Source organism: Cnephaeus nilssonii (genome assembly GCF_951640355.1).
Source record: "Cnephaeus nilssonii genome assembly, chromosome: 13".
NCBI classification, from domain to species: domain Eukaryota; kingdom Metazoa; phylum Chordata; class Mammalia; order Chiroptera; family Vespertilionidae; genus Cnephaeus; species Cnephaeus nilssonii.
Window position 1 is genome coordinate 47,901,591 of NC_137084.1, and position 27,662 is coordinate 47,929,252.

Sequence of the window (27,662 nt, forward strand, 5' to 3'; positions counted from 1 at the left end):
ACGGGACTCCCGCCCCCTGCGCCTCTCAACAGCAGGGTAGCCCCCCTCAGCCGCTGCGGACCATCAAAAGCGTGGGAGCTGGGTGCCTGTCCGCTGGTGCACCAGGCCTTTCAGAAGCCTCCGCCGGAGCAGACAGGCACCCAGCTCCACCGCGAAAAGCAAAAGCGTGTAGGGGACCCTACACGTGCATGATTCAATCATGCACTGGGCCTCTAGTTCTATATAATTTGATTATCATCAGACTCCGCACTGATGAGTGGGCAGGTTTGTCTGTGTTGATTATGCTGGAACTCCAATACTGAAAACAGTGCCTGGCACATGGTAGGTGCTCAACAAATTGTTGTTAAAGACAGACAATCCACCAAACTCTCCAACCTTCCCTCCCAGCACACCCTGCCACCATAGCCCCACTCACACTCTGATGTTCCAACCTCATGGGCTACAACTTAAGTTTGTCCACCTCCATGCCTTTGCCACACAGAATCCCCTGGCCTCCTCCTCTTTACCTGTGAAAGTCCTTCCCAGCCCTCAAAGCCCAGGGCCAGCACCTCTTCCATGAAACCTTCTCAGATATCCTCTGGTTGGAATTTTTCTCTTAAACCTCTATGATCACTACTCTAAACATGTTTTCTCCAGCACATCACAATTTGAGAGTGGCCTGGTATGATCTCTAGCTCTTGATCAGCTCTCACAGGTTATGGATTCAGTTTGTTTTCTGGAACTTTCTAACACTGACAAAAGTGTATATTCTGGAAACAGCTAGAATCACCTCTCAGATCATATAAATTGTATGCGTTAAGCTAATAAAAATCAGAAATCAGTTTCTACAGAAAACTGTAGCGTGCAGTGGTCACTGGAGTGAGGCAGATCTGGCCTCAACCCTGGCTCGGCCATTTACTAGCTGTGCAATCATCAGCACGTCACCTAATTTCTCTGGATCTGTTTCCTTGGCTAGAAAATGGGAAAAGGTTAAGAGTCAGTGTCTAGAGCCAGCTCCCTTCTGGCTCCCAGATTCGCAAGTGCTCTGACTCTACTAGACCCTTCCCAGGCCTGCTTGGAGCTTGGGGCCTTACCACCCTTATTACATGAATAACACTGTCCAGTGGGAGGCTCTGACTGTCTGAAAATGCTGGCACCTATGCATTCCCGGGAGGGAGTATGGTCCGTCTCACAAAGCTGCCAGGTAGTCAAGTGTGCGGGTCCTATCCCCACCCCAGCTGAGGGAGCCCGGCTTCCGATCGCAGATGAAGGACAATGGCTGGGTAGCTACAGCACTCCGGCCACTTAGGGAATTCATGATAGATCTTCCCACAGACTTTTAAGACCAAGTCTCATGAGCATGGAGCCAGGGAGGGCAGAGAAATTGAGTTAACTTGGTAATGAGCTTCTCTCTCACTGTGCTTTGGAGATGCTCACCTAATCTTCTGACTCTGAATAAGCAACTTGGCTGCCTAATTAGGTTAACCAATAATTTCCCTTTTGACACCCAGGCTGCTTGATAATTTGTGGGTAACTGTGATTCTGTTTCATTGTTTCTTTTCTAAGTGCATTTCTCAATTTGCCTCCGGGATTAAAGTATGGAATGAATCCTCACTATTCCCCAGACCCACCATGCCTCTTCATGCCTCCAGGCGTTGGCTTGTGCAATCGCTTCTACTGGGAATGCCTCTCTAAGGCTCAGGGAAGTCCTACTTTGCCTTCGAGCCCAGGTGCATACCATGAGTGGAATGAAGGAATGAGCCTCTGCACCCTCAGGGCAAAATTAATATTAATATTAATAGCTAGCATGAATTAAGAATCAGACCAGACACCTCAGAAATGGAGTACAAGCTCATGGTAACACTTCAAGTAAGAAAGATGACATGCTGATCTTTTTGTTGTTGTTATTGTGGTAAAACATATATAACTTTTAACCATTTTTGTTGTTGTTGTTGTTATTAATCCTCACTCGAGGATCTTTTTTCCATTGATTTTTAGAGTGGGAGGGGGGAGAGGGGGAGAGAGAGAGAGAGAGAGAGAGAGAGAGAGAGAGAGAGAGAAACATCAATTGGTTGCCTGCCGCATGTGCCCCCACCAGGACTGGGGATCAAACCTGCAACTCAGGTACATGCCCTTGACTGGGAATCAAACATGTGACCCTTAGGTGCACAGGGCCAACACTAACCACTGAGCACACCTGCCAGGGCCTTTTAACCATTTTTAAGTGAACAATTCAGTGGCATTAAGCACATTCACATGTTTTGTAACCATCACCACTAGATCATCTCCAGAACGTTTTCATTATCCCAAACAGAAACTCTGCACCCATTGAACACTAACTCCCATTCCTCCCTCTCCCGGCCCTTGGAACCTCTGGCATGTTGTTTTCGGAAACTGTGACTCAAGGAGGTTTCAGAGTTGGGACATGGCCAGGTGTCCTCACTAACTCTGGAATCACTGTTCTGTCCACCCTGTGACACTGCCTGCTACCCCTCCCTTATAGATTGGGCCACAAGGCTGTCATATCACCATCTCCCCCGATATTCATCTAGATCCTGCATTCTAGAATAACGTCTGGCACACTCAAGGAGCTTGGTATATAGACAAAATTACAGAATGACTCTACAACAGAGACACTGTGTCTACCTGACCCTGTGGGTGGAAATACCGTATTTTCCGGCGTATAAGACAACTGGGCGTATGAGATTTTTCTGGGTTAAAAAGTCGTTTTATACGCCGGAAAATACAGTAGTCCAATATTCTAATCCATTATATCTAATCCCATCAATATAGTCCAATATACCATATTTCCCGGCGTATAAAACGACTTTTTAACCCAGGAAAATCTTATACGCCCAGTCGTCTTATACGCCGGAAAGTACGGTAGAGCTCACATTGCAACCTTTGCTTTCTAGAAAACATTTACTGAATGCCAACTGTGTGCCTGGCCTGGTGCCAGCTCCTCCTCACTGCCCCCAGCCTGCTGGCTCCACTCAGTGGGAGAGGCCGAGGGGCGGCTCTGCGTGGCGGCCCTGAAGAGGAAGATTTGTGTTTACATTACCCAGTCAATTCTGTATTTATTTTGGATATTAAGCAGTGACATAAAAGCTGCTGACATTAACCTTCAAGGGCAGAAATTGGCTTTAATGGAGCCCATAAAAGTTATTATTGATGGCAGCTGCACGCAGCATCACTGTGACCTCAGCAAAAGCCTCCACCGCTATCAATACTGTTGACAATTACTATTGACTAATGCAAGGCTGGAGCGGGTGGAGGCGGAGGTGGGTTCCTGTGGCTGGAAGTTGCTGGGTATTATGCTTTGCATTTGCATCTGGTGAGGAGCTCTGAGAACTTGGTCACACATGTTTGATGACCTCAGTTGAGAGTCCCACCCTCTCCCTGATTCCAATGGAGCTGGGCAAAGGACTCAGACTAGAGGATCAGAGAAATCTGAGTTCAAATCTGAGCTTTGCCAACTTGATGACTCACTGTCTATGCAATCTCGGGCGGGTCAGGTGACCTTTTTGGAGCCTCAGTTCTCCCATCTGGGAGATGGAAATACCATAGTGTTGTCATGAGGATTTGAGGCAATCAATCACACATGTGCAGCGGCTTGACACACAGTAGGCCCTCGATATGTCTTCCCTCTACTCCTGAAAAGTGGCCACACTGTGATGTGTTGCTTTACATGTCTGATGGAATTGAGTCCTGTTCGATCATAAGATCTGAGTTCTCATCACGGGAAAGGGGAACTGTGGCCAGTAGGAAGAATACGAGAGAAAGAGAGGAGGAGGAGGGGAGGAAGACTGAAGGTGGGGGGATAGGGAGAAAAGAGGAAGAGAAAGAACCAGGACAGGAGGAGATCCTGGCTCCAGCTCATATACCCTTCACCTCTCGGAGCCCATCTTTAGCTGTCAATTGAGGAGACACCCGTGTGAGCACGAGTACTGTCAACCTCATCAGTGGATAAAAGGGAGCCATTCCCATGGCTCATTTACTGTAAGTATGAGTCACTGTCAGCACTTAGACCCGAGTATAACAAAGCTGTTAATCTAACTTCCCAACTGGGAGAAAGTGGACAAGCATATGGGCACCTGTGGGGTGTCTGGGTTTGGGGAGTCCAGGTCTGGAAGGGATGCAGAGGCCGGGGCTCTCTGTTAGATTCTTGTGCCCTTTGCCTGCCCATCCTCCCTGAGTTCAGTGGGGCTTAGAGCGTGGGGGCCAGGGCAGAAATGGATAATCAGGAGAGGGTGCAGGCCAGGCGAAGCAGGCAGCCATTTCCATGACCCCATTATCAAAGGCCCGGGCTCTTCAGGCTCATTGACTATGTCATTATCACCCAACAGAGGCTTAATTCAGCAGTAATTCAGCTCTCAGGGAATGTACAATAGTGTGGGTGGTGTGCACCTCACTCTGTCATGACTTTATGGAAAAGGGATCATTTGTCACCATGGCAAGAAACCTTCAAAACAACCAATAACCCAAATATCTTGCTGCCCAGAAACTGGTGGGTCCCCAAGCACCAGAGAAAGGGAGGCCCCTGCTCCCGCTCCCCACAAACTGCAGGGCAGGCCTAACTCAGGGCCCCCAGGTCTGATGGTAAGGAGGAGCATTCTGAACCCAGACTCCCTTTCCTGCACCAGAGGAAGGAGGCCTTGGAAGAAAGGGCTGAAGAAATGAGAGTAGAATACGGAGTCAAACTCAGCCACACTTCCCCAATCTTGCAGATATGGGAAAGCTAGAGCAAAACCTCAACTTTTGAGTTACCCCAACATGAGAGTTTTTGTTTGGAAGCCATAGACTCTGATCAACACAAGATGCTGGGGTGGGGCAGCGTCCATGGTGATGGCCCAGGACTGCTGAGCACCTGGAGGCTGGAGCCTGCAGGAGCAGGGCTCAGGCAGGATCCTGCAGCCAGGCCTTAGCAGACAAGCTCTGGGCGATGGGTTAGCCACATGCCTAGCCCCTCTGCTTCCCCATCTCTGAGGCACCTGCCTAATCAGGAAAGAAAGAGTGGAGATCCACTCTCTGTCATGGCACCGCTTGGTGGGTATGTCACGTGTCTGTGCAGAAGGCTTTGACTTTTGATCACTAAGAGCAAATCAATTGTCACCAACATCACTAGAGCCCCAAGCAATGGTGTAATTCAACCCCCGGTCCTGCAGCCCAGATGCCCGGCTCAGGCCAGGCGGCCACTCACCGGTCTCGGTGTTCTCGTGCTCTGTGTCGGTGAGCGTGAGGTTGGAGTTGGCCCGGCTGGACAGGCAGGAGCTGCGGCCCGACCGTGTGCTCCGGCCCCACAGTCTTACGGGATGCTCGGGGGACAGCACGGTGTCGGCCTCCATGTCGGCATCAGAGCTGGCGCCCATGGAGTAGCCGCAGTGGGGGAGGCCGATGTCTGTGCGGTACAGGGTCCCATGAGGCGGTGTCACCTCGCCCAGACCCAGCTCACGAAGAGAGAAGTTGGCTCCTGGGAGGAAACAGGTGAGCTTGGTTAGGAGGGGTCTTCCCGTCGGAGCCTGGCCCCCAACCCAGGACTCCCTCTGTCCTTTGAGCTCACTGTGCCTTTTCTCTGACGGAATGGCTCCTTCTGCCCCTTCCCCACCAGCCCCAAACTTCTACACCCTTTAAGGAAGGGCCCGCTCAGATGACACCTCCTCCGTGAAGTCTCCCCTAACCCTACACCCTGTGCAGAAGTCACTGCCCTTCCTCTGAGCTCCTCAGAGTCCGTGGCCCTGGTCACAGAGATAAGGGTCTGACCCCTCCACCGACGATGACCTCATGGCACAGGGCCATGCCTTGCTCATTCCTAAAGCCCTGTGTCTAGAACAAAATCTGGTGCTTAGAGGGGCCAATAAAGGTCTGCCACACTGAATGGAGGGCCTTGGGTCTCCTCTTCCAGTCGGGGTGGGGGTGCAGTGCTTGCCAGCAAGGAGGTTAAAGTCATGAAACAGTCCCATACTGCCTGGTAAATAGCTGATGCCCAAGCCTCCTCATCCCCAGTGCCCCAGCCTCTGCTCTGCCCACTCCAGTCCCTTCCCTACAAGGCCCCCACCCCCAATGAGATCACCTCCCAGTCTCTCCATGATGCAGCTGCTAAAAGGTTAATGTCAGTGGGACTTGGCACAGCAGGGGCTTGGGCTGTTCAGTGCCAGTAAGACATTCTGAGTGGCCAGGGTCTGGGCCAGACCAGATGTTAAATGTTTTGAATGCACCATAGGCCAGTCTGCCTCCCACCCTCACTGCACACCACACTTCTTGTGTGCCCGGTTTGCTCCCTCTGATCTGTCTACACCCCTGTCTTATGCATCTCCCAGCTTCACAGTTCCCCCTGCCCTCCCGCCGCTAATATTCCTGCTCTGCTGGGCCAGCCCTCCCAAGGGACACCAGTCACACATTATGAAGAATGACTGCTACATTAAGTGAAATATCAAATTTATTTGCAATAAACAGCCCTGGCTGCATTGATTTCCATATGGCTTGCCCTGCATACCCTTTTAAGCAGCCAGACTCAGTGTCAATATGAGTGAGCTGAGACATCCCAGGGCTGGAGAATTGCAAGGTGAAGGCAGCCTCTAAGGGCTCGGCCATCCCGTTGAGCCAGCCTGGCCCCTCTGATGTGTGAGCTTAGATGACTTATTTCGCCAAACATGAGATGGGCTCCTGTTTGCTTTAAGTCCCTTTGGCCTCTTTCCCAAGGAGCCCATCCCACCTTGCTCAACATCTAGCTGTGCAAACTCAGGCTGGTGACATCACCTGGGCCTGTGTTCTTGTTTGTAAAATGGGGTGATAACCTATGACCTGCTACCCTCAGGATTTTTGAGGGTCCAGAGAATTAAGGGGGGAGAGAGTACGTCATAAACTGCAGTGCTCACAACCGCCTATGAGATGAGAATGCTTCTTGTTGGTTATGTACAAAGACAAGAAGGGGCGCCTTCTGCAGCCTCGTGCACCCAGGGTGGCATCCAGGCCACACTGGACTGGCAGGGCTCCCTGAGCTCTATCAACCATGGGCAGGGCAGAGCTGGAGAGGAGCTTGGGTACCACCTTGTCCCTTCCCCTCACTGAGACCCAGCAATGACAACTAGCAGTAGGCAGCATGTAGGAAGCAGCTGCTCCGTGCCAGGTACTGTGTCAAGGGCTTTATGTCCAGTCCTTGTTAATTCTGAGCAGCCTCCTATTAGGAGGGGTCACAGTTATCCCACTGCTCAGGGGAAGGAGTTGAGGGTAGTAAGAGCAGCAGAGCCAGAATTTAAATCCAGGTTTTCTGATGCCCGAGTTTGAGCTCTTGACCACAAGATGGGAGAGAGAGCAGACCCCTCACCTTTCAAACCTGAGAGGCAGCTTTGCCAACAAGTCAGCCTTTGTGTGGATCCAGCCCTGGGGGGGAGGCCACTGTAGGCTGTCATGCTGTGTGTATGTGTGTTTGTGTGTGTGTGTGTGTGCACGCGTGCGCGTGTGCACCCATGTCCAGCTCTTCTTACCTCTGTGATCTAGGGCAAATGAGCCAACTTGGTGTTGTTGTAAGGATTAAATAACAAAGGCAAAATATATATAAATTACACAGCACTGTGCCTGGCTAACCCTGGCTGTAGAAGGCGGGTGGGCAGGGTAGAACCAGGGAGGGCTGTGCCTGGCTAACCCTGGCTGTAGAAGGCGCGTGGGCAGGGTAGAACCAGGGAGGGTTGCAGGAACATTCAGGGATTGGCAGGGGCCCATGAGGCATCAAAGCAGGCTCAAGGCTCTGCAGGCGGAGAAGCAGGACTCACAGAGGCTCCAGGCTGGCGAACACATATCATGGCAGCTCTGGAAACAGTGAGCAGACCAGTGGGTCTGGAGCATGGGTGGTGAGGTGGAGAGGCAGGGGATAAAATAGTCCAAAAGACAAATGAATGTGGGGAAAGCCCTATTAAGCCAGGTTAAGGAGCTCAGGCTAAGGGCCACGGAGAGTCATTTCCAACATCACCCCAGCTGTAGTGCAGAGAATAGTCCACAGAGGGCAGCACTGGGCGAAGGGGGCTGTGGCTGATCCTCTCATAGAGAAGACAGTGGCCTGAACTGGACGGTGATGGAGGGGGGTGATGGAGGGGATGGAGAAGAGCGAGGGATTTGAAAGGTACTCTGGAGCAGGATGGACAGGCTTTAGTGACCACTGTGTGTAGGAGATGAAAGAGTCAGAATCAGGTGCCAGGATAGTCCCCAAATTAGGAAGTTTTTAGGTCCATCTCAGAAACAGCTTCCTCTCAAGGTGAGGGCAGTACTTGGCACCAAAAGGTGCTAAGCTATGTTTATTGAAATATATGAACAAATAACAAAACTAACGGCCAAGACTTACTCAGCACTCCCATGGTGTTATCACACTTACCATTTAAACATGCCATCTCAATGGTCCTCATAGCAATTCGGCCCAGTAGAGAGGCCACTCCTGCCCATCTAACAGGTGAGCAGTGAGGTATGGAGGAGAGTCCATGGCTCTGAACTCAACCCCAAGAAGGGACCCTGGTCCTAACCAGCTCTTTAAGCCAGGAAGTAGTGCGCATGAAAATCGATGAACTAAGAATGAACTGCAAGGCAGGCTTTGACTAGATACCAGTGCCAAAAGAGCAGATTTGGTGTTGACAACGCGCGCTCGCTTGCCCTGCTGCTCCACTGCACCCACACCCAGGGCCACACCTGCGTGCACACCTGCTCCAGGCTCTGCCCCGGGCCCGCCCTCACCTGTGCGGCAGAACTCCTCGGCCTCCTGCGGCACCATGTCCTTGATGCGGCTGCCGTAAGCGAGGCGGGCGTCCTGGTCATAGGCCTTCAAGGTCTCGCTGGAGCTGTAGGACTTCTGTGGGACCTTGCCCTCCTCGCTGTCCGCGGACGAGCTGGTGTAGCGGCGCTCGGTGTCCCGGCGCCGGGTCAGCGAGCGGTATGGCTTCCTCTCCTTCACGTCCATGGCCTCTGGCCCGCACTCCTCCACATCCACGAACAGGGACCTCGCCTCACTCAGGGCTGAGCGGTCTGGAGCCAGGAAAGCAAAGAAAAGGGCGTGAGCTTGGGCCCCAGGAGGCAAAGACAACAGCCAGGTCCATCTGGACCTCGGACCTTGACTCACCCTGCAGTGCTGCGGGGACCGGCCTCTGGCTCCGAGGGGTGAGAGCAACCCTCCAAGGCCACAGGGGGCCTTGCACCCAGAGCCTCTAAGGATGAATCCTGTCTCTGCTCCTCCGTCTGGCCACCTCGAAGATGCCTCAGCCTGCCCCTCCAGTGATCCCTGCCAGGAAAGCTAAGGAAGGCCAGAGGGCTCTGGTTTTCCCAATCCCCTGGGACAGGAACACGGGCTTGTTCCCATCACGGGCCCAGCCGCCACAGGGCCTGACACAGAAGAAATTGTAGAATGAATGACTATACTCAGACACTGCAGTAAGCACTTTGCATAGATGATCACATTTAACCCAATGAGCCAAGGTATCAACAACCAATCCACACTGTCACCACCAGATAACTAATTACTTGCTTGTTGTTTGTTTTCTTCCACTAATACGCAAGCTCCGTGCAAGCCTGGGATTTACCTGTTTTGCTCACTCCTGAGCTCTAGCACCTCCAGCGAATGCTGGCACACCTGATACACATTGGTTTCATTAACTAGCCAACCAATCCCCATCTGACAGCTGAGAACATGGAGGTGCAGAACCTCTTCCAAGGTCATGAGGTGGTAACAAAGGCAGAACCTGAACCCGGGTCTGCTTGGCTCTAAAACCTGAGCTTCTCCTATTCCTTCCTCCCACTCTCGCTACACAAAAGTGTCCTTCCAGTGGGGCTAGCTCTTACTGCCACGCAGAGGACTCCCTCACCTGCACACTCGCCATCTCATCAGTGGCACGATCTGCACCTGGGGGAGCTACGGTGCCTGCCCCATACATCTGGGTGTTGCCAGGGTGTCTGATGGGTGGGAGGGAGAGAGGAGAGGTGCTGCTTTGTCCACTGCCTCTCTCCTCTTTCCCCCATCTTGACCTTTTTACCCTAGACTGACACCCCAGGATTTTTTAAAGCTGTCATAACACCCTCTTTCTCTTCCTAAATGTGTTCCTTTGGCTCTGGGGGCAGCAAACATAGCCCCTACAAGAGCCAGGGGTCAGCACAGAAGGAAAGCAGAATGTCCTGCATAAAGTGTGATGATAGCTCTTCTGTTCTTGACACACAGCCTCTCAGTTCTTTCATTCATTGTTCCACTGTCCAGAGAAACATGGGTACACAGACATCCTGCTGGGTAGCTGTCGTATGGAGGAGCCACAGAGTGAGAGTGTGGTCTACGGGGCCACCTGGAGTCTCCGTGTGGGGGCCGGGCCTCTGACAGACAGGGAGGGGGCCTGTCCACGAGGGCAGTGCCACTCAGTGCCTGCCAATGCTGCCATGTAGGAGTGTAGGGTGTCATGTGAATTTTTAAGACAAGCTGGAAAATTTGACTTATTATTATTATTATTATTATTATTTTTAATATATTTTATTGATTATTTACAGAGAGGAAGAGAGAGGGATAGAGAGTTAGAAACATCAATGAGAGAGAAACATCGATCAGCTGCCTCTTGCACACCCCCTACTGGGGATGTGCCCGCAACCAAGGTACATGCCCTTGACCGGAATCGAACCTGGGACCCTTGAGTCTGCAGGCTGACGCTCTATCCACTGAGCCAAACCGGTTTCGGCTATTATTATTATTTTTATTTCAAAATACTCTACAGGCCAAACAAAACACAAGGATGCGTCATTTTGGTCAGGGAACTAGTGATTTCCAAGTTCTGCCTTTAATCGTGGACATCTGAGACATCCCTTTGGCCTAAAGATGCTCTCTTCCCCCCTAGGACGCCAAAGGCCCTCTCCTTAATGTGGTAACATCTGAATCCTCACCTCAATCCTGTGACACAGGCACTATGATCGCCTGCAATTTTCAGATGAGAGATTGAGAGGTGAAGGACCTGCCCGCGGTTGCACAGCTCCTGAGTGGTGGAGCCACAGTTCTGACCGAGGCGGTTGAACTTGCCACCTAACTGCTAGAAAGCATGGCCTTTACACGCTGTGCCCAATGCATTTCCTAAGCCCAGATCATGCCAGAGCCCTCCTTATGCCCCTCTAGCAGCCCTGTGGAGCCTTCAGGGTGAATTCCAGTTCTCAGTCCAAATGCTGTTGTGTTCTGGCCCGTCTCACTTCCACTCACTGAGCCGCTTTCTGGACATTAATTCTGTGATCTCTGCACCTCTGTGCATGTGATTCCAACATAGACTATCCACCTAACTAGATGCCTGCCTCTCCCCCAGACAGCAGTTCCAGGAGGGCAGGCCTGGCATCCACAGAATTCATGAAATGCCAGCTGAGTAAATAAATGAATAAACTTCATTTCTTCTTACCAATATTAAGTAATATAAAATATTGGTAGTTCAACTTAGGTAAATATGTATTAGATACATCTAAGATGGAATTAAATGCATTGCTCAGATGCATTCTTTTTAAAGGCCTCTTGGGTTTGAAGTATATGCTCCCCACCCAGCAGCTGTGTGACCTTGGACAAGTTACTGAACCACTCTGTGCTTCAGCTTCCTCATCTGTAAAATAGCACCAACATCCTGGGGTTGTTTCGAGGATTAAATGAATTAATACATGTCCCTGCAACATATGGCCCCTGATACATAATGGGTGCTGAATAGATGTTAGCTGCATTATCATCAGGAAAATCCCACATTTTATTTTTAAAGGCCCACTTTAGAAGTCTCCAGCTCAGTGTCAGTTATAACTGGAGAAGAAACACCCCCCAGAAACGTGTTCATAGGCTGAGACACATTCCGGCTGTTAAATTGGTGGGTGCCTGTTGACCGAAGACACCGGCTTCAAGGCAAAGACTCAGTAACTACAAACGATGGAGAACGCAGCCCCGAAACTCATGGCTTCCCTGTTGCAAAGCAGAGGTGTGGAGGACAATTGCCTTGCTCCTGTTTCCTTTGACACCCCCCCCCCCCCCATTTTAGCCTTAATATTCAGTAAATATTTATGTGTTTTGAACAGGTGGGAGGTTGGTCATAGTCCATACTCAGCTTGGCTTTGATTAGCGAGAGAAGGAAGGGGCCATGCCCTGGCTGGTTTGGCTCAGTGGTTAGAGTGATGGCCCTCGGACTGAAGGGTGTCGGGTTCGATTCTGGTCAAGGGCAGGAATCTCAGTTGCAGGCTCGGTCTCTGGCCCTAGTCGGGGCATGTTCAGGAGGCAACCAATTGATGTGCCCCGCTCACATGGGCGTTTCTATTTCTCTGTTCCTCCCCCTCCCTTCCACTCTCTCTAAAAATCAATGGGAAAAACCTCAGGTGAGGATTAAAAATAAAAGAAGGGAATGGGTCGAGATGTAAGACGTGACTGGAGAAGAGCTCCCGGAGCAAGGGCCTGCAGTGCAGTGATGCGTGGGGGCGGGGGGTGGTGGTGGTGGTGCTGGAAAGGGTGCCCAGCTCAGATCCTGGAACCCCATACATGGCCTGGGGGCAGAAGCAACGGCACATGTGTGTTTAAACATGTCAGACACTCCTTACCGGCTGACCAAGTGGTTCCCACTGTGCCTAAATCCATTACCTGACCCTTCCTAACTCTCCCTCTGCTTCCTCTCACAGCCCACAGAACAACCTGCCACCCCAACTGGCCTCTCTCCCAGATCCACTCTCCGTTTCTGTCCCACGAGCTGCCTGCCTGTCTCAGACATCCTCAATCTGAGCCCTGCCCGTGCTGTTCACTGGGTTCACCCAAAGGAGGCTCCTGAAGGAGGTGGGGCAGGAGCCGGGGGGCGGGGAGGAGAGAGGAGAGAGCGCTGCTTCATCCACTCCCTCTCCCACCAGCCGGCCCCTCTTCTAGGCCTCCAGCTCTCCCTGGCTCTGCAAACATTCTTCCCTGCCATCACCTGTCTGGGTCCAGGGGTGCCCCAGTTTCCTGCTGCACGGAGACCCTGGGTGTCTCACCATCCTGGTTGGCTGCCTTCACCTGACCACACCTGTGTCTCTTTATGAACGTCTGTTCATTTAAACCATCTGGGGTGAATTCTGTTTCCTGGGGGGATCCTGACCTGTGATGCAGCTTCACCTCTTACTCTCTGCTTCACTGTCAGTAATTATGATTATCATCATCATCATTGTCATCAAACTAATGACACCAACAGCGATCACTTACTCAGAGTTTACCACAGGCTAGGCCTTGGGCACAGTGTTCAGGATAGATGATCTCATTTAGCTGTCACCACTCCTAGTCTGTGTATTGGTCCCATTTTAATGATGTAAGAACCTAAAGCTTAGAGAAGTTAAATAACTGGTTTAAAACGATGCAGGCAGAACTGAATCAAGAGCTGGATCCACCCATTGCCAAATCTCTCCTCCCACAACCCTCTGCCATGCACAATGCATCCCAGGTGAGGAGCTGGTCTGCCCCACCACGTCCTGGCTGCGTGGCCCTGGGCCAGCCCCTCACCCCAGGATGCTGGGTTTGTCAAATGCTTTGTAAACTGTAATGTACACTATACCTCTAGGCACAAGGGATTGGAGAATTATTACTACCAATGCCACCATCATCATCTTTATTGCTTTGTTATTTCTAACCATCAAATTTTATAACTGCTTTAATCATAGAGTAAATCAAGCAGCTGAGTATGTTCTGGGAAGCTAAGTTGCCAACACTCACTTGAAGGACATGCCTAGCAGCTCAGTCACTGCAGGCCTCGGGCTAAGCTGGAGGGTCCGACTGCGGCTCCCGCTGAGGTTGACAACCAAGACAAAGGGCATGTGGCCCCCATAGGGGATGGGGGGGATGCTGGCACAGACTACCCATGTGTGATGCATAAGACCCTGGCCTGCTCTCAAGGGGTGGCTTCAGAGAGGAGTTCATTTCCAACACCTGTTACAGACCAGTTTGTGCTGGGCGCTGGGCGCTGGGCGCTGGGCCCAGAGATGAGCAGACACAGTGCTACAGGAGCAGCTCACTGTGTGTTCAGGTGTCAGCCACAGGGAACAAGGCTGGGAGCTTTGATAAAGCATGAACTGCAGTGTCACAGGTTTCTCCACATGCTGACACGGGGTCATTTTTGGTCGTCTATGGGGAGGGAGAGGACCTGGGACAAGAGAAGGGAAGAAAGGTGTGCGCTGAGCACTGTGCCCTGTGCTTTCACACAGCCCCGCGAGAACGTTCACTGGTTACTGGTACTTCCCGTTTTAGAGCGCAGGCTGAATGACCCAGCTGACTGATCAAGGTCACACAGCCAGTGAGTGACAGCACTGGGACCTGACCCAGTCGTTCTAAAATCCACATTTTGGCCCTAGCTGGTTTGGCTCAGTGGATAGAACATTGGTCTGTGGACTGAAGGGTCCCGGGTTCAATTCTGTACCTCAGTTGCAGGCATGAGGGAGGCAACAAATTGATGTGTCTCTCTCACATCGATGTTTCACTCTGTCTCTCCCCCTCCCTTCCATTCTCTCTAAAAAGCAATGGAAAAAATATCCTCGGGTGAGGATATTTTGGGTTGGTATTTTTTCTTTCTTTCTTTACATGGAGCTGGACTCCCGTGGCTCTGGAAGGTTTGAACAGGAGTGTGAATGTGGGGAGACCTGGGAGACAAGGAGTGCTGACGGTGGTCAGGGTGTCATTTCCGATGGGGAAAGAGGCAGTAACAATAAAACAATTACTGCTAATGGAATACCTACTCATATGCTGGGAACTCTGTACAAATTATTTCTAATCCCTACCACAACTAGGCAGTCAGATATCACCCTCTTATTTTATATTTTATTTTACAAATAAGATAACGAGTTCAAAGAGAAGGGGACTTGCTCTAGATCACATGTCAGGGTCTGGATCTGAACCAGAAGAAAATATTTAAATGTTTAAACCTGGAGAAAGGTATTCCCCACCTAGTACCATAGTTTAACTCATTGGGGAAATAATGGCCAAGGGCCTGTTCTGTCCTAAGTGCTGCGGAAGGTGTGCAGAGGTAACACACTGAGGCCCCCTCGCCCTCCCCTCCCTGCCCACTCCCCCCAACACACCTCGGCCTGCCCTGCTGTTCCAAGTCTTGTGTGAGGCCTCTGTGGATAAGACCAATAGCTTGCTACTCCTTGGAGCTTCAGAAAGACAGTGGGCGAGTCACACAAGGGAGAGAAGCAGGAGAAGGTACCACAGGCCCTAAGCCAGGCCTGGTGGGTGGGCCAGAGGCCAGGGGCCAACCAGGGTCCACTGCCCAGAGAAAGTGACATCCGCACCATGGCCAAAGGATGCCAGGTGACAGTGGGCCAGGCAGGCAGTTCTGCGGTAAGGAGAGAAAAGAAGCCAAAACCAGTGGCCTTCCGATTTCTCTGACCTACAGCAAGAAGACTGCTTTCACAATCCAGTACGTCTACACATTTCCAACTAAAACAAACATTTCAGAAACTAGCCTAACTTTTCCTCAAGAGTGAAATCCGAGATTTTCTATTGGGCTCTATTCTACTAAAACAGAATGATGGATGGGTTGCCAACCTACCCTTTGAGAACACTTCTCCAGGTAACGGCATGGAGGGAAGCCGAGGTGTGAGAGAATGTGGGGACAAACGGGCCCCGCTATTCCTCAAGTCCAGGCTCTAGGGAGGGGAGAGGTTCAAGACAGAGCCTGAGAGGCGAGGAGTGAGCCGCCTGGGAGAAAGAAGAGGACTCTCCAAGAAGGATTAGAACATGAGTGGACAATAACATGCAGATGCGCACGTGGCAGACAGCCTTGATCTTGAGGCCCCCGGGGAGCCTGTGGTCCAGCCGTTTCTCAGGGCTCTGACGGGGCGGCAGGATCTGGCCTGGAAGAATGTGTGGGGCTGAGGAGAGGAGGGCAGATGGGGACCAAAGCCTGTGGTGTGCGGGGAGAAACTCAAGAAGCACACTTGGGCCCTTCCTTGGGCTCCAGCAATATTTATGAGGAGCGGGGGCCTGGGACTTTCTTGGGGAGACTTCATCAGATGTACAGCACTGCCGAGGCACCCCTGCCCCTGCCAAAGCCCCTGGGGGGAATGGGGGCTATTACCACCCTGGGTTTCCTGGAAACCTCAGAGATGGCCGGGGACGAACCAGGAAATGGACTGAATTTCTACTGCACTAAAGGTTTATACGTTTTCCTTAACATAAGCACACGGTGATAGCTTTAGTTCTTTGTGTGTCAAAAAGGGCCCGTAAGTATTTCAGAGATAAAAATGTGTTCTGTAAAATATAAGTATCTTTCTCTTCTCTCTCTCTTCTCCCTCTCTCTCTCTCTCTCTCTCAAATCATTATACATTTTTTGTGGCCTTAGTCCTTCAAAGTTTGGGCTTGCAAGTCCTTTGTTTTAAATTCCAGTGCGATATGAAGGTGAATGCCAGGGGTGGCGGGAGCACCTGTTCTGTCCCAGGTTCTGTGTTGGGCTGTGTACAAACCAGAGACGTAGGCGTCGTTATACCCACTTTACAGACTTGGAAACTGAGGTTCAGAGTAGCACTAAGTGATGCTCAAATTCGCAAAATATGTCAAGACTGTGCTCCATGATGTACATTTCTCTGGCCCTGTTATGTTAGGGAAATCCTCGCCTTTTTAAACAGTGAGACAGTAGTTGTAATGATGGTGGATAACGGCAAGGTCTTTACATGCATTACCTCATTTAATCCTCACCACATCCCTAAACCATCCTCTTTTCTAGATGAAAAAGCCCAGGATTTAGCGAGGCTAATACCTTGCCCAGAAGACTGCAGCAAGGAAGTGCAGAGCCTGGTCCACATGACCCCAAGGCTCAAGCTGTTAACCAGACCCAGGTCATCTCTTATTCCGATTTGCTTCAATATTCTATGTGTCCTTTCCTTTTGCTCCTCAGCAGTATTAATTCCTCTGGTGCACCGAGTCAGCACCTGACCCAGCTTAGGAGGAATGCTTTACAGCGGCTTCTCAGAGTGTGCCCTGCACAGGAAGGCGGCACTGCGGGCCAGGGAAAGGGCCTTCTTGGGCTCATGGTAAAGTGTGGCCTTGTGCCCAGCCGGGCTGTGGGGACTTCCCTAATCAGTGCCTGGCAGACAGGTGACAGATGGTGCCTACAGGGGCCATCGCGCCCTTCTGTGGAGGGCATGTCACAGGCCAGGCTTGGAAGGGCAGGTGGTTGCTGTACGGGTGCTGCCCTCTGATCCTGAGCTGGGAGAGCTCTCCCCGGATCTGCCCTGGCCCCTCAAAGGGCTGAGCACACACAGGACCGGGGACAACCGGCCCTCAGCCAACAGGAAGCAGTACAAGGGCTGTGTTTTCCAGATTCCCCCATCTGTCTCCATTCCTCCCCTCTGAAACCATGTACCAGCCAATGACCACCTTTACCAATGGTGGCATCTTGGTGTCAGGAAATGTGCTTTTTACTATGTGACTGAAAGCACCACCAAAGGCCAGTGGGTTCATGCACCATCGATGTTTGAACCCCCTTGGTCCCATCCTTACCAATTGGTCAACCATATCTAAAGCTGGGGACTTCCCTACCTCCAGGGACAGTTCTGACTGTGCTTCCTGACATGGGAAGCAGCCTCTTTTTAGCTTCCTCCTGCAGGCTGCAGCTCTGCTCCTGGGGGTCTCAGTCCAATGCCTGGGCCCTGCCAATGGCCCTTTAAGACTAAAGGCGGACCAGTCTGTGTGTCCCTCAGTCTTCTTGTCAGACTGAACCTCACTCCTACAATTTTCAAGCCTCGCCTTTTCAGTGGCCTTTCCATGAATTCGCCCACCCTTGCTCCCTCCTTCCCATCTAAGAAGGCTTTGAAAGAGCCAGGGTGAGATTTGAGGACAAGAAGTTGAGCCAACTGCAGTCAGAGGGACAGACACATCTACAGGTGGTTCCAGCACAGGGAACACAAAAGGGCAACTGGCACAGATGGTCTAGGCCAATGGTTGGCAAGCTGCGGCTCGCGAGCCACATGCGGCTCTTTGGCCCCTTGAGCGTGGCTCTTCCACAATATATCACAGCCTGGGCGAGTCTATTTTGAAGAAGTGGCATTAGAAGAAGTTTAAGTTTAAAAAATTTGGCTCTCAAAAGAAATTTCAATCGTTGTACTGTTGATATTTGACTCTGTTGACTAATGAGTTTGCCGACCACTGGTCTAGGGGTACAGAGGGGACACCAGCAAAGGCCACCTGAAGGAGGTGACATCTGAGCTGAGGCTGGGCAGGAGTTAGCCAGGGGACAGGGAAAGGAAGGTTGGCTAGAATCACTGGGAACCTCTTGGTGCAATAAGAAACATCCTCCATGCACCTCTCTCCCCTGCACCCAACACAGTGTTCTTGGAAGCAACACACGGGCGGGCCTCCGGCTGAGCGGTCTGTCTGCTGGGACTGAGTGTCTTCATGAACAGCACCTTGAGCCATGGTCTTCCTCAGTTCAGCCCCACCAACAGGGTTCCCTTTCCTTCTCCCTAGAAAATCCATTTCAGGGTCAAGCCTGAAGCCCAGGCTATTAGAGCACCAATTCTACACGGGCCCCGCACAGATTTCTAATTTTCTATGGGCTTATTCTGGGACCATGTTATGAGATAATCAGAAGGCGGGACAAGATAGTTGGGCTGATTAATTGCATATCTCCTACTATGGCCAGGGCTTAATTTGCAATTACCAGGGGCTCCCGCATTACACGTCCACTCTGTGAGGGGTGAAGGGTGATGAGAAAGAGCCAGAGGGGACCCCCGGCACCACAGGAAGCAGGCATTCATTTAAGGCTTCTGTGAATGGTGGGAGTCTTAGTTGTAACACTAACTCCCTCGATTCACTCAAGCCGCCGCCCAGATTTGTGAAGATAGCAACTGCTTGTGCTCTTGTAGGATGGCTCAGGGTTCTGTGTTTGTAGAGGGGAGAGGCTTGGAGGCTGTGACTTGCTGACAGCCACATTCAGCAAGTGCAGATCAAGAGCCACCATTTTCCTGTTGTTTCCGTTCACGATCTCAGATCTCAAATCTCAGTTTTCTCTCCTGCAACATGGGGTGGCATGGGGGTGGGGCTCATATGTAATCCATGCCCGAGGATTGCCTTTATGTCCCCAAACATACATACATACACATACACATGCACACATGTATACCCCCCCCCCACACACACACAAGTACTCTGTCAAGAACCAGGAGTTCTGAGAGGTGCAATGATTACAGGCACCTTGGGGAGGTGCCAAGGGGGATCCTGGCAGCAGACAGAGCCTGTTAGCCAAGGCGTCCCAGAAAGGGGCGTCCACGGGGAGAGCCAGGGAGGGCACTGGCAGACTCTCACTTCCATCTCTGTGTACTCCAGCCTCAAAGAAGTCGAGAAAAAGGCTCATAATGATGGGAAAACCCTAATTGCCTGAAACTGCCGCCATTTCCAATAATTAAAGGCAGACTTAATAGATATTAGGGCCCTCCTTCCAGCAGCTGGGTGGTCAGGCGATTTTTATTTCAATAATTAGCTGCTGCAAGTCACACAGAACTGGAGGCAGATAAAGGCAGGGCCAGCCTCTCACAGAGCTAATTGTGCCCAGGGTTCTACATGCCTAATCAAGCTCTGCACTGTTCCCATCTCTTTCATCCGAGGCCTCAAAGGACTTTGCCATCAGTAATTAAGTCTCCTAAGTGCTGCTGTAAAGGAAGTGCTTCTCCTTGGCTATCTGAGAAAAGAAGAGGCTGCTGGGGTGGAGGTGGGACAGGCAGCCATGTGGCTGGCCCCAGAGATGGGGAGAGGGAGTGAAGAGCTGGCTCGGCCCCTGAGACTGAGCCTTCTCAAGCCTTTGGCCTCTGTGGATCATATCTCTAGGACAACCGCAGACCTGGGGCTCTGCTGGCCACCTCCTGTTGAGTCTAGTTCAACCTGCCCCGTATTGGAAGCAGTCTGATAGCTACTCAAAGTCTGTCTACATTTCTCACCTAGACCATTTCGGAGGGATCTATTTGTTAGACATGCCAATTCTCTTGGATAATTCAAATACCACTGTCTAGATTCTTAGAGTTAGACGGGAACATAAAGGACATAGTTGTGCAAGCCCCATCAGACAATTGGGCTCCCTCTATGAGTCTGCACAGACACCAGCCAGCCTCTGCTTGGCCTTCATTGGCAACGGGCTTACTCCTAACACATTTCGTCCTCTAAGCTTGGCCTTAGACCAGGGGTGGGGAACCTTTTTTTCCTGCCAAGGCCCATTTGGATATTTATAACATCATTCATGGGCCATACAAAGTTATCAACTTAAAAATTAGCCTGTTATATTTGGTCAAACATTTAATTAACTCACCCCTAATGCCTTGGCAGGGCCAGACCAAATGATTTTGTGGGTCATATACAGCCCTCGGGCTGGACATTCCCCACTCCTGCCTTACACAGTTCCTTCTGACAATGAACTGGAATTCGCCTCCTTCAAGAGCCTTCCCACTGGCCCTAACTCTGCCTTAGAACCTCCCAATAACACCTAACTCCTCCTCCCCAGGACAAAATATTTCCTCCCCTGGCTCTTCGAAATGGTGAAGAACAGTGGTAAACAAATAAAAAACAAGCTTCACATCAAAGGCACAACCCAAAACGGAGAAATCAATAAGCTGGACCTCCCGAATTCAAACGTGTGCTCTGTGAAAGAGTCTGTGGAGAAGATGAAAAGACAAGCTACAGAGTGGGAGGAAATATTCGCAAACCCATAGACAACCAAGGTCTAGCATCTTCTAGACTATATAAAGAGCTCTCGAAACTCAACAGTAAAGAAGCCCAAACAATCCAATTAGAAAATGGCCAAAAGATATAAATGGGTATTTCACCCCTGAGGATGTACAGATGGCAAATAAGCACGTGAAAAGCATCACCGATCATCAGGGAAATGCAACTGAAAGCCACAATATCACCACACACCCACCACAAAGGCTAAAATAAAGAACAGGGGTGGCTCGAAATGCTTGCAAGGACCAGAGAAACTGGATCACCCATGCACTTCGGTGGGAATATAAAATAGTTTGGCCTCGCTGGAAAACAGTTTGGCAGTTTCCTATAAATTTAAACATGCAATTACTGTGCAACCCAGCCATTGCACTCCTGGCATTTATCCCTCAGAAATGAAAATTTATGTTCACACAAAAACCTGAACAATGTTCATAGCAAGTCTTACTTGTAATAGCTAAAAACTGGAATCCATCCAGATGTCCTTCAACAGGTGAATGGTTAAATAAATGGCGGAATACCATGGAATACTACTCAGTGATAAAAAGAAATGAATTAACAATACAAATGAATCTCCGGGGAACTGCGCTGAGTGAAAAAAAAGCCAATTGCAAAAGGTTACAGACTATATGATTCCATAGAACATTTTCGAAATGACAAGGTTTTAGAAATGGAGAACAGATTAGTCGTTGCTAATGGGGCCCAGGTGGGAAGGTGGTGGGGTGACAATAAAAGGGCAGTATGAGGGGTACTTGTGAGGAAAATGGTTACTATCTTGACTGGATACATTAAGTTACAGGCAATAAAATGCTATAAAAGTAAACACACACATAAGTACAAGTAAAAAAAGGGAAATCAGAATAAGATGATTGGTGTTTATCAATGTTCATATTCTGGTTGTAATCTGCTCTTTTACTATAATTTTTCAAAGTGTCAGTAATGGGAGAAGTGGGTAACATACCAGGATATCTCTGTAATATTTTTTACAACTGCTTGTGAACTACAATGATCTCAATAAAAGTTTCAATTAAAAAATAGGTTTTTGGAGTCTGGCAGATTTTTGTTTGAATCTTGAACATATTATGACTTCCAGTGCAACGTTGAACAAATAAACTCTTTGAAACTCAGATTCCTCATCTGTAAAATGGGGATCATAACTACCCAATTTTTCAGCATTGTCTTAAGGTTTAAATGAGGCAGTCAATGGCAATGTTTAACTCTATGCTTGACACATAAATAAAAATTTAATATACAACAGGGGCAAATGTTATATTATTATTCAGGATAAATATTTCAGTGCCTTCCCCTGATTTCGTCCCTACACACCTAGCTTCCACCCAGTCATCATTCTCTGGAAAAGTTCCCTTTGGTCAATGTCACTCTTTAAAACACCAAGGTCAGAAACCGGAGTTTGATAACAGTCTCATTATCAGATACTGCTGTGGCATCTTGTGATTTCTAACTATGATGCCATACCATGCTGTTTTTGGCTAATTGCTTGTCACTGTTTCCTATGTAATGTCTTTTATAAAAAAGAATAAATAATGTTTTTATTGATTTTAGAGAAAAAATAGGGGGAAGGAGAGAGAGAGAGAGAGAGAGAGAGAGAGAGAGAGAGAAAGAGAGAGAGAGAGAGAGAGAGAGATACATCAATGAGAGAGAAACAACATTGATAAGCTGCCTCCTGAATGTCCCCTGCTGGGGATCAAGCCCAAAACCCGGGCATGTGTCTGAATCAGGAAACGAACTAGCCACCTCCTGGTGCACGGGTCAATGCTCAACCACTGAGCATATAAGGGGAAATAAAGACATTAAGGTAGCAAGCTGCTGGGATTCACATTCACCTACCAATTCTTAAGCATCTGCTACGTCAGGCACTAATAGTGATACACATCACCAGGGGAGCATCATGTTTCTATTACAGAATCCTCATGACAACCCTGGAAGTTAGGGATGGTGGTGGATTGCTGTAGCAATATCACCTCCCTGTACCCACACTGTTGTGCAGTCTCCCACACTGACTTCAAGGTTGGCCATATGCCCTGCATTGGCCAAGGGGCAAAGGGAATATCAGCAAACACGAATCAGAGACATGAAATACCGTGGGGTATTTGGGCTTGCCTGCTCTTGCTATTTTTGGAAAATACCCATCATATATAGAGAACCAGGCTGGCCAGCTTGTTGCTGCAGACACAGGGCTGAGCCAACCAGGCTCCCATAGAGTGTCGCTACATGAGTCCAGTGGACACTGTAAGAGCCAATAAGTGGCCATTTTAAGCCACTATGTTTTACAGGGATATGTTACAGAGAAAGGCTAACTGATACAGGTATTATTATAATTTCTATGTCATAGATGAGGAAACTGAGGCTCAGATCATGATAGCACCTTAAAAAATAAGAGGAAATGTTATGAGGACAATAAGGGTAATGCCTAACGTTTAAACAGTGCCTCAGAGTTTATACATTTCTCCCATATTATTGTGCAATTTAATCCACCATCCTGTGCCTCTCTTTTGGGGAACTTATCAACATCATGTTCATGTCATATTTATGTTTAAGTAGTTGCTCACTTTTATGCTCTAAGCCCTGGGAAGATGGGGGTCATGTTCATCTTGTTTCAGCATCGAATCTCAAACTTCCAGCCTTGCAAATAGTAGGCAGTTAATGAATAATGACCAACCGACTGAATAAATGACCGAATACCTCTGAAGAGCTGTGTTGTGATCCTATATTAGATAGAGACTGATGTCCAGAGAGGGAGAGTGCCTCATTTCAAAGCCACACAGCTAGCAAGAGGCCGGGCGTAGATGCAGTCCAGGTCTTTTCACTCTAAGTGCAAAGATCTGCCTTAAATTCTCTGTGCATCCCGAGGGGAGACAGACGAGGAAATGAATAACTACCCCTCAGTTAGGAGGGACTGTTGCTGGATGAATTCCACATGTGTAAGGAATGCCAATCCCCATGCTCAGAGGACTCCAATCAAACCGAGCTCCCCGCTGGAGCAGAAATAGGCTGCATGTGAGCCTTGGTACCTGGATCAGAGATGCCTGTTACTACAAACTGCACGAGGATGTGTACCATCCAGCCGCACATCCCCCTGGGGACACCCCTCATCTAGAACAAAACCAGCAAGCAAACACAGGACCAGTGAACAGCCCTGCCCCTCCGCCCAGGGCCAGGTCTCAGGTTCTTCAGTGTGTGGGCCCAGCAGAGCTCGCGCCTCGCACTGCATCCTCCCTTTCCAGGTGTCCCTTCCATGCACCCGGTCCTCCCCCGCTGCTCGCTACACAGAGGTGACATTCTCTGAATGCCCTTAACCACTCTGGCCCCCCGGGACCCCAGACTCCGGCTGAGAAGGCTCTGTTTGCCTTCCCAGCAGCCACCAGGAGAGGATAGACGTCATGCTCCACCAAGCTGCCCAAGCGCCCGGCTGGGCTCCAATGGGGGGCTCGGCGGCCGCAGCTGCCTCTCATATTTAGAGAGGCCCCGAGCCTGTCTTCTCTGTGGGGAAGCCCTGGCCCTTGGCCCTCTGCTGGCTAATGTTACACCTGGGTCAACGCGGTCTGACTTCCCGGCCAGACCTCACTTTGTTCTCTTGATTGTAGTCCCCAATCTGTTTTCATTAAAAACTCTGCCTGTCACTCCATTAATCCTGCCTTTTTGGGTTGTTAACTGTACCAGTCTTTGAAGCTACTCCAGTCAGGAGAGGAAGTGGAGTAGGGCTGCTCGCCCCTCTCCAGGGCTGGACCCTGAGGGTTACGGTATGCAGGACCCACCTGCCTCTGCTAGCCAGCAACAACACAACCCAGAGTTGTCGGGTGCGATGATTCTAATGTAAAGCCCTTTCACATTTCCAAAGTCACCGAGACACGGTGATGCTGTGAGGCAGGCAGATGGCAGGTCATCGCACCTCCAGCTGACAGGTGAGGACATCCCGGTGGGGAGAAAGCAGTGCACAGCAGCCAAGAGCGTCACCTCTGCAGTCGGGTAGCTAGGGTTCCAATCCCAGCTCTGTCACTCCCAGTTGTGTGTCCTTCTTGCCTGCCTTATCGCCCCTAACCACTCACCTGCCTGCCTGATGGCCCCTAACCACTCACCTGCCTGCCCGATTGCCCCTAACTGCTCGCCTGCCTGCCTGATAGCCCCTAACTGCCTCTGCCTCGGCCCCCGCAGCTTCGTCCAGAATGACGTCTGGAAGGTCGTTCGGGTGTCCAGTCTAATTAGCATATTCTGCTTTTATTATTATAGATATTTGATTCTAGCCCAGATACAGTTCTGGATTTCCACACCCCACTCAGACCATTGCATTAAGACTTGAATGTCCCTGCTTAGTATTATTTATTCATTCATTTAGCCAGTGAGTGAATATTTACTAGGAGCCTACTATATATCCAGATCTGGGCTGGGATGCAAGATAAGAATTTGGTTCTTGTCCCAGAAAAATAGAAAAGACACTAGCTCTGAACAGGTTTGTTCCACTTTGACTCTCAGCCCTACATTTACTATGTGTGAGCCATGGGCAAGGCATTCCGGGCCTCACTTTCCTCGGCTGTAAGATGGGGTGTTATTTGTGTCCCTGCCATTCTGCCTCTCTAGGGACCCACATGGTGGGCTGGGGGCCTGTCGGGGGAACCTGTGACGGAGACTTCCCAGACCAGCGTCCTGGCCAGTGGGGGAGGAGAGGCAAGTAGTCCCCGGAAGGGGGAAGGGATGACCTATGCAATGGTTAGTCATTGTGCAGGCCCCTGCTTTCTGGGAAACCTGAATCCTCTTCAAAGAGCGGGTTTTAATTAACTTAGGCTCTGTGCCTGCTCCAAGGGAGCATCACAAAGCAGGGATTAGCCCCAGGAGGGCCAGGCCCCACAGATCGGCCAGAAGGCTGGAGCCCCCACATCTGCCTGACCTTCCAGAATGTGTGCCCCTCAGCCTGATGGGGGTGAGGGTCAGGGGGAGGAGCCTGCTGCCTTTTCCTCCCTCCCCACCCCATGAGTGAAAGAGAAGGGTGTTTAAATCTGAGCCTTCAGCTAAGAAGCAAATGGAAAGGGCTGCGGAATAATTTGTGGCACAATCTAGAAAAAGTCCAGGCTTAAAATTCCCAGTCTGTGTCAAGCAATTGAATTTACCTTCCCATGGGGAGAGGCCTGGGGCTGCACTGAGAAAACAATGCTAGGGCCTTCCCTGGACCTGGCATCACAGTGTACACAGCACTGCCAATCCAGCTGCCCCTGCTCCCCTTCTCCTGCCCTGAGAAGTAGGTCTTAGAGCCTCATTACTCCAGGGAGGTGAGCAGGCAGGCAGGAGTCGGGGTTCCAGCTCAGGAGAGCTGGTTTTGAGACCTGGCTTTGTGACCCCAGGCAAACATCAATGATATACAAATGACGAATACAAACGGCGGCTCTTGTTTCACTGGGCACCTGGTATGTGCCCGATGATACTTGTTGGCCAGACTGTTGCCATTTTATATGAACTGAGGCTCAGAAGGGGCAAGGATGTGCCCCAAGTCACACAGCTTTTTAAGGGCACTGGGACTCTGAGCCCCACACGGAGAGTCTCAATTTCTCGAGGATATCACAGAGGTGAGGAAGGCCAGTTATACTCAGAGGCTGGAGTGTCACAGAAGCAGATGGATGTGGCTTTGAAACCGTGACACACTGTGCAAATATTTCTTATTCTCGTTGGAGAACATGAAGGCTCCGACAAGTGAAGCGATGAGTCCAAGGTCACCCAGGTGGCAAAGAGCAGAGCTGGAACTGGATCCCAATGTTCAGACGCCTAACAACCCTTCAGTCGGCCCCAGCTGCCGCCTGGAACACCTGCTGGTGCAGGACTCGGGCTACAACCTGCAGGAGCACTCAGGCTGATGATATTTAAATATTGAAAAATACAACAACAAGCAGTTGAGAATAAATGCCAAACCTCTAACTGGTTAGGAACACTGCCTCGGGGCACGGAGATTTGTCAGCGTGACTGATGTTTCCTGCTTAAATACAACGTGCAGACACTGGTGCAGAAGGAAGGCGGGTGTGAGCTGGCAACGGCAGCACTGAAGACGGATGCGCAGGTTAGAAAGCTATGCTTGCATCCAGTAACGCCCTGGTTCTGTATTGCATCCCTCCACAGGGAGGACTAGTAATTATTCCTAGTTTATTGCTGAGAAGCCACGGCCCGGAGAAGCTCAGGACTTGCCTAAGTTTCAGACAATCAGTGCCTGAGTTGGGATCTGAACCCAGGATTGCCTGACTCCACAGTCTCAGCTCCATCCCCTGCATGTCTCTGCTGCCCACCTGCTTGCCTGTGTTGCTTGGGAGGGACAGGATCATGTGTCTGGGGTTCTGGGAACTCAAGCCCTTCCCTTGGGACTTGCTGGCTCACCCGTCCATCTCTGCCCATTATCCTTCCCCAAGTCCCTCATTTGACCAGGGCCTTGGGCTGGACATGAGGATTCTGAGATGGTCTTGTTTCATGACCCTATCCTGAAGGACCGCCCTATCTCATGGGGGAAACTGAGCCAGAAACAAATAATGCCCATCTAAGATCCTGTGCCCATCTAAGATCCTGTGGAACTGCAGGCTGCCTGGCATCAGGGAGGAGTTGGGCTGGCTTCCCCAGGGCTCTCTTGGGGGAGCCTGGGATAGGCAGTGGGGACCTGCCAGGCATGGGAGGGGGGAAGGGGAAGGAGCAAGGTATCAGGTGCCAGGCACCCAACCCTTGGGTCACCCAGGCATGGAATTGTCCTTATCTGATTCACATGCTGGATCTCCATTCAGGATTTCATTTAAGGAATCAGATCCTAGGCCAAAAACAAGTCAGAAAACCAGTGTTAAGACATATTCTCAATCTCTTGGCCTGAAGGAGTGTTTTATGTAATACTAGAGGCCTGGTTCCCAGATTCGTGCACCGGTGGGGTCCCTCGGCATGGCCTACAGGGATCGGGCCAAAACCAGCAGTCCAATACCACCTGCTGCTCCTGCCTGCCGCTCCCACTCATCCCAGCACCACTGCACCTGCG

General features: G+C 50.4%; 1 protein-coding gene across 1 annotated transcript in view; it reads right to left on the minus strand.

The window, feature by feature from the left end:
* Positions 1 to 3,855: 3,855 nt before the first annotated feature.
* Positions 3,856 to 27,662, minus strand: part of LOC307110147 (teneurin-4-like) — a gene marked incomplete at its 3' end in the record, with an annotated part of 366,426 nt that continues 342,619 nt past the window's right edge. The window contains exons 4-6 of the mRNA XM_079789177.1: positions 8,698 to 8,985; positions 5,180 to 5,449; positions 3,856 to 3,890 (exon numbers count right to left, since the gene is read on the minus strand). Of these exons, the coding sequence (XP_079645303.1) occupies positions 3,856 to 3,890; positions 5,180 to 5,449; positions 8,698 to 8,985 (593 nt within the window). The remainder of the gene's footprint in view (positions 3,891 to 5,179; positions 5,450 to 8,697; positions 8,986 to 27,662) is intronic.